At 51.3% G+C, this 6888-nt stretch overlaps 1 protein-coding gene across 2 annotated transcripts; it reads right to left on the reverse strand.

Moving 5' to 3' along the window:
* Positions 1-4075: 4075 nt before the first annotated feature.
* LOC125527232 (putative serine/threonine-protein kinase PIX13) lies at positions 4076-6486 on the reverse strand. Of its 2 annotated transcripts, none has more exons than XM_087528326.1 (5): positions 6295-6486; positions 5760-6175; positions 5409-5556; positions 5178-5320; positions 4076-5065 (listed from the first exon to the last, which is right to left on the reverse strand). In XM_087528326.1, exons 1-5 carry the CDS (start codon positions 6368-6370, stop codon positions 4493-4495), a joined length of 1356 nt encoding a protein of 451 aa, XP_087384452.1. In that variant the 5' UTR covers positions 6371-6486; the 3' UTR covers positions 4076-4492. The 2 variants fall into 2 exon arrangements, with proteins under 2 accessions (XP_087384452.1, XP_087384451.1); XM_087528325.1 differs by having other exon boundaries at positions 4077-5065; positions 5178-5323; positions 6295-6483.
* Between the last annotated feature and the right edge of the window lie 402 nt (positions 6487-6888).

The raw sequence follows: 6888 nt of genomic DNA on the forward strand, positions 1-6888 counted from the left end.
TTATGTGGTTCTCGTCTCTCGTCTTTGGTTCATCGCGGTGTTCTGGGTTCTGTCTCTGGTAACGCTTCGTTGGATTGTCTGGGTTGTCGGTTTGGTAAGCAGATTCAGCTACCTTATCCTCACAGCGAGTCAGTGTCCGAGCGCCCTTTTGATCTCGTTCACTCTGATGTTTGGGGTCCAGCTCCCTTCGCTTCGAAAGGGGGTCATCGCTACTATATTATCTTTATAGATGATTTTTCTCGGTACACTTGGATCTATTTCATGTCTTCTCGTAGTGAGGTCTTATCCATATATAAAAAATTTGCTGCCATGGTTCATACCCAGTTTTCCACTCCTATTCGTGTATTTCGCGCAGATTCAGCTGGTGAGTATATCTCCCATGCATTGCGATGATTCCTTGCGGAGCAAGGTACTCTTACTCAGTTCTCTTGCCCTGGTGCTCATGCTCAGAATGGTGTGGCTGAGCGCAAGCATCGTCACCTTCTTGAGACAGCGCGTGCAATGATGATCGCCGCCTCTCTTCCGCCTCACTTCTGGGCTGAGGCTGTTACCACTTCCACATATCTCATCAACATTCGGCCATCTGTTGCCCTACAGGGTGGTATTCCTCTCGAGCATCTTTCTGGTCGTTCTCCTGATTATTCGGCGCTTCGTTTGTTTGGTTGCGTTTGCTATGTTTTGCTTGCCCCTCGTGAACGCACCAAACTGACCGCTCAGTCTGTTGAGTGTGTCTTTCTCGGATACAGTGATGAGCATAAGGGCTATCGGTGTTGGGATCCTGTCGGTCGTCGGATGCGTATTTCCCGGGATGTGACCTTTGATGAGTCTCGTCCTTTCTACCCGCGTCCATCCTCCTCGACCTTTTCCACGGAGGACATCTATTTTCTTACTTTTCCCGATACACCTCCCTCTGTGCCCAGTATTCCTACTCCTCGTCCCGCTGTTGCAGATTCGACGCCGTCCTCTCCAACGATTTCTTCTCCTCCCTCATCACATGATTCTCCACCTTCATCATCGATATCATCACCTTCTCCACCTTCATCACCGATACCTTCACCTTCTCCACCTTCATCGATACATTCCCCATCTCCGTCTCCAGTCATTCCACCTCTTCCCTCCTTTCCTTTTCATTATACTCGTCGTCCACGTATTGTGGATGAGTCTACTGATGCGCCCTCTACTTCTAGTGTGTCATCTTCCTCCTCTCAGCCGACTTATGGTCTTCGTTCTCGGCCTTGTCCGCCCCCTGTCCGATATTCTCCTTCTCGCTATGGTCTTTCGACCGTTCTTGAGCCGACTTCTTGTCGAGATGCTATTGTGCATCCTGAATGGCAGTTTGCGATGGCAGAGGAGATTGCTTCTCTTGAGCGCACCGACACGTGGGATCTGGTTTCTCTTCCTCCCGGTGTTCGTCCCATCACTTGTAAGTGGGTCTATAAGATAAAGACTCGCTCTGATGGTTCTCTTGAGCGTTATAAAGCTCGTCTTGTGGCTCGTGGCTTTCAGCAAGAGCATGGTCGCGATTACGATGAGACTTTTGCTCCCGTGGCCCATATGACCACTGTCCGTACACTTCTCGCCGTGGCCTCTGTTCGCCATTGGTCTGTGTCTCAGCTTGATGTGAAGAATGCCTTTCTAAACGGCGAGTTGCGTGAGGAGGTTTATATGCAGCCACCACCTGGGTATTCTGTTCCTGATGGCATGGTTTGTCGTCTTCGTCGCTCTCTTTATGGCCTTAAGAAAGCCCCCCGTGCCTGGTTTGAGCGCTTCGCCTCTGTGGTGACTGCCGCTGGTTTTTTGCCCAGTGCTCATGATCCAGCGTTGTTTGTCCACCTTTCTGCTCGTGGTAGGACTCTTCTTCTTCTATATGTTGATGACATGATCATCACTGGCGACGATTCTGAGTACATTGCCATTGTCAAGGCCCGCCTCAGTGAGTAGTTCTTAATGTCTGATCTTGGTCCTCTTCGTTACTTTCTTGGGATTGAGGTTTCATCCACCCCTGATGGCTTTTTTATTTCCCAAGAAAAGTATATCCAGGATCTTCTTACTCGTGCGGCTCTTAGTGATGAGCGCACTGTTGAGACTCCTATGGAGCTCAATCTTCACCTTCGTGCCTCAGATGGTGAGCCATTGTCTGATCCGACACGTTATCGTCATCTTGTTGGGAGTCTTGTCTATCTTGCTGTCACACGTCCGGATATCTCCTATCCTGTCCATATTCTGAGTCAGTTTGTTTCTGCTCCCACTTCAATTCACTATAGTCACCTTCTTCGTGTTCTATGATATCTTCGTGGCACCATCTCTCGTCGTCTCTTTTTCCCCCGTTCCAGCTCGTTACAGCTCCGGGCCTATTCAGATGCTACGTGGGCCAGTGATCCTTCGGACCGCCGTTCACTTTCTGCTTACTGTGTTTTTCTTGGTGGTTCTCTCATTGCTTGGAAGACGAAGAAACAGACTGCAGTTTCTCGTTCGAGTGCAGAGGCTGAGTTGCGAGCTATGGCTCTTCTGACGACAGAGGTGACTTGGTTACGATGGTTATTGGAGGATTTTGGTGTTTCTGTTACTACACCTACCACCCTCTTGTCAGACAGTACAAGTGCTATCAGTATTGCACGGGACCCGGTGAAGCATGAGCTTACCAAGCATATTGGTGTTGATGCTTTTTTTTGTGCGCGCTGCTGTGCAGGATCATGTTATTGGTCTTCAGTATGTGCCTTCCGAGTTACAGCTAGCAGACTTCTTCACGAAGGCACAGACTAGAGCGCAGCATGGATTTCACCTCTCCAAACTCAGTGTTGTTGATATACCATGAGTTTGAGGGGGGGTGTTAGAGTTATATTGATGATGGCCTTTGGCCTTTTGTATTCTAGCCTCTTGGCATTCTCTTGTACATGTATATATGATGGCTTTGGCCTCCTAATAAGATCAAGTTGCATATTTCCGTAACAGTTGCAGTCGAACAAACTCATAAATGGTGGCACCAGATCTGGTATTCAAAATAGAGCTTAGGCTCACATGCTCCGGGATGAGCACTAAATTCAGAAAATAGTAAAAAAAAATGTCAACAAAAACATGTTCATGTGTTTGTACGTGTGTGTTATGTTTTGTGAAGAAATGGCATATGTTGTGATGTAAAAAAGCTTTTAGAGCATAGTTTTTTTTTCTTTTTCCACAGCATATGTTGTTTTTTCAGAGAGAAAAAACTCGCATTTAGAAGACACAATCATGTTTGTTGTAAAATCAGGTATGTTATTAAAAGAACATTATTTTTATTGTGAGCATGTGCACTTGGTCTTGGAGGAAAAACATTGCCCCCGATATCAAATATTCAAAAGTGTTGCACCAAATCCAAACATCATCCTTGAAGCTGTTGCTTTCTCAAGATTTGTAAATTTGGCACTCATACGTTGGGAAACCTTGGTCGCACAATGACATCAATATCGATGGTGATGCTCTAGTGGTGAACTTTATAGTCAATGGTCACCAATACCCAGTGGACTACTATCTTTGATGATGGCATATATCCCTTGTGGTTTGAAATTGTGAAGAAATTTCTAACCCACAAGATGAGAAGAGAATTCATTTCAATAAGGTTCAATCAGCCTGGAAGGATGTTGAGAGAGCATTTGGGATATTGCAAATCGCTTTGTGGTTGTTCATGTACTTGCTAGATTTTTGGATCAAAACACATTTTGGCAAACGATGACATCATGTGAGATCAAAGAGGAATTTTGAGTATGATCGTGTGGGGACAACCATGATACCAGAGCGACATCAGCACCAAACCTACACATCTATTGAAGTGCCTCCAAAGATAGAAGACTAAGCAGAGCAATTTCGAGATGACCTAGTTGAGCATACGTTGCAGCTCCGTGGGCAATAGTTTGTTCATTTTATTTTTGCGAGGGTAAAGAGTTTTATTCCATAATGTTCTTTGTCTTCATGATTCACCGATACATCATTCCGTTCATTTGGATTATATGTTATACTGGAATTATGGACTTGAAATGTTATTGAATTGTATGCCGTGAATACACAAATGTTTTAATAATCGTGATGCAAACATGAGTTCAAATAAGTTGTACTCCATGCACTGAAGGAAGAGAAATAGGAAAAAAAAAATGGGGGCAGGTTTTAGACAATCTGCTTTAGCAGCTGCGCAAGAAGTGTCTGAATTCTTATTTAGAGGATTTAGTGGAGATGCTCTAATAGAATGTGAGGGCTGCAAGTTGATCATGATTTCCTTATTCCGCAAAGGCAACTCCGTGTGATCTCTGGCATTCGCGACAAAATTTGAACTGGCTTCCAGGGTGGATCGTTTTTTGGCTGACGATGTGCTAGTTGAGTTCCGATACGAACATGCCAACCTATAGATTACCGCACATTCATATGTATGACACATGAAAATAACATGCCCAGAAGACAGATGCAGCAACATCATTATCACGGGGCACGTGCAAATCCAAGTGCCGCAGCACAATTTCAGTCGCTACCTCACTCGAGGAGACGGGTGCTGGCTGCCGGCCGGGCTGGCCCGTTCCGACATGTACCCTGGCCGTGGCGACTGTCCGTGACCGTGTCCACCCCGCGCGTTCGGTCGCGGCGACGCCGAGCCGACGGAGCCGCCCCTGGACATGGACTCGACCTCCTGGAGCACGGCGACGACCTCCTTCATGGACGGGCGGTTGGTGTGGTCGGCGGCGAGGCAGCGCAGCGTGAGCTGCGCCGCCCGCTGCGCGCCCCTGGACGAGTACTGGCCCTCGAGGCGCGGGTCCATGAGGCGCGCCAGCTTGCGGCGGTCCGCCAGGTGCGGCTTGGCCCAGTCCACCAGGCTGTGCTGGCCGCTGGGCCGGTCCGTGTCCAGCGCGCGCAGGCCCGTCAGCACCTCCAGCAGCACCACGCCGTAGCCGTACACGTCGCTCTTCACGTACAGGTGCCCCGTCGCCACGTACTCCGGCGCCGCGTAGCCGTAGGTGCCCATCACCCGGGTGGTCACGTGGCTGCTGCCGCCCGCCGGCCCGTCCTTGGCCAGCCCGAAGTCCGAGAGCTTCGCGTGGAATTGCTGCATGCGGAGCGCGGGAGAGGAGGGTTAGGTTAGACGTGCGCGATGCGCGCGCGCGTGTGACCGGTGCATGCGGAACGTGAAGGGTCGCCGGCGAGCGCACGGCACGTACCGTGTCGAGGAGGATGTTGGAGGCCTTGAAGTCCCGGTAGATGACGTGCTTCTCCGAGGAGTGCAGGAACGCCAGCCCGCGCGCCGCGTCGATCGCCACGCGCAGCCGGAGGCTCCACGACAGCGGCTGAAACGCGCCCGCGCCTTCTGGTGGTGGTGAGCACAATGCTAGTCGTGTTAGCTATCCCCGTCTGCGTCTCTAATCAGTTGATATGTATGTGCCGGGACTTACTCCGTGGCTCGCTTCTGAAGAGGTGATCCTCGAGGTTGCCCTTGGCCATGTACTCGTAGACAAGCAGGAGCTCCTTGTCCTCCCAGCAGTACCCCAGCAGCCTCACCAGGTTGGGATGGATGAGCCTTCCCAGGAAATTCACCTCCGACTGCAACACCAATTCCGCCACGAATCAGCAACTCCAATGGCATCATGCCAACGTGCGTGCCAATCACTCAACATGCATAATCATGGATGGCACACACGCACATTTCGGTTGGGAATTATGCAATGCTATGCGCAGCCCACGTGAATACGTCGATGACTCAGAACATGGTTCGGGTTGACCAAAAGCCACGTAGCTTCATTCACCTGCCATTCTTGGACGCCCTGCAGGCTCTCGGGGTTGAGCTTCTTGACGGCGACGGGCATGCCGGCGCCGCTCCTGGCCGGGCTCATGGTCTTCTCGTCGACCCAGCCCTTGTGCACCCGCCCGAACCCGCCCTCGCCGAGGAGAGTGTCCGACTTGAAGTTCCGCGTGGCGGCCTTGAGCTCCGCGAATGTGAAGATCCGGAGGTTGGGCGCCTCCAGGATCCTCCCCTCCCGGCTGGGGCTGGCCTCGCTGCCGCCATTCGTGGCGCCTGCAGCCACCGGACGGCTGCTTCCGCTGCCGCTGCCGGAGGTCGTGGGCGCGCTCGGCGACTTCCGAGGCTGCCCCGGGGAGCTCATTGCTGCCGCTGCGTGTGCATTGGGCTGGGGCGCGACCATGCCGGGCCTCGCCATCGCTGCTGCGAGAGTAGAATGAGCACAGATTGCATAAGCGTCAGAAGTTGTAAATATCGACCAAAGTACACGGTGAATCAAGGAGTCAAGGTAGAACAAGATCAATTGAGAAACATGGCGATACCTCTGGCATGTGCATGATGCGCCACTGCCTTGACAGCCTCCACGTCGGCCTCTTCGGAGCCGAAGCAGTTACCCATGGCGTGGAAGCAAAGCTCTAGGCTGTAGCTCTCTCCTCTCCTCCCCTCCTCTTTCTTCTGACTTATGGCTGGCTGGCTATATCCCTCGTGTCGTCAAACTCAATCAGGTCCATCGAGGCTCCAGCTACGTGCTTGGCATAAAAAAAGAGATGGGCAAATGTGACTTTGGGCGTGGCGGTGGAGAGGAGAGGAGCGACGAGGCCTGCGCGTTGGGGTAGTGGAAGGCGTGGAACTCCTCGTGGACCTGTCATTTGGGCGCCCATGCATCAGGCGAGGGGCACATGGCGCATATCGCGGAGACGCGGGCAAATTGTTGCATTATTCAAAAAAGTAATCAAACGAGCGATGAGCGCGTCACTGCTTCTGCTTGCATTTCGAACATGATTAGGCTGGTTGCAGCTTGCGGCCCGCTGGAGCTCTAGCTGCTGACACTGTTGGAATGATCACAAACTGAAGCGGCTGCAGGGCACAGCCATTCTTCCTCTCGCACCTGGCCAATACGCGGAAATATAGTCAGA

The sequence above is a fragment of the Triticum urartu genome, chromosome 6A (genome assembly GCF_056163025.1).
Source record: "Triticum urartu cultivar PI428250 chromosome 6A, HENAU_Tu73, whole genome shotgun sequence".
NCBI lineage: Eukaryota > Viridiplantae > Streptophyta > Magnoliopsida > Poales > Poaceae > Triticum > Triticum urartu.

Bases quoted from the DNA above. Each gene is read 5' to 3' on its own strand.
- LOC125527232 (XM_087528325.1), bottom strand. From the start codon at position 6,370: ATGGGTAACTGCTTCGGCTCCGAAGAGGCCGACGTGGAGGCTGTCAAG. The intron at 5,324-5,408 runs GTAAGTCCCGGC...CACCACCACCAG, and splicing joins CTTCAGAAGCGAGCCACGGA to AAGGCGCGGGCGCGTTTCAG. The intron at 5,066-5,177 runs GTACGTGCCGTG...CTCCGCATGCAG, and splicing joins CCAACATCCTCCTCGACACG to CAATTCCACGCGAAGCTCTC.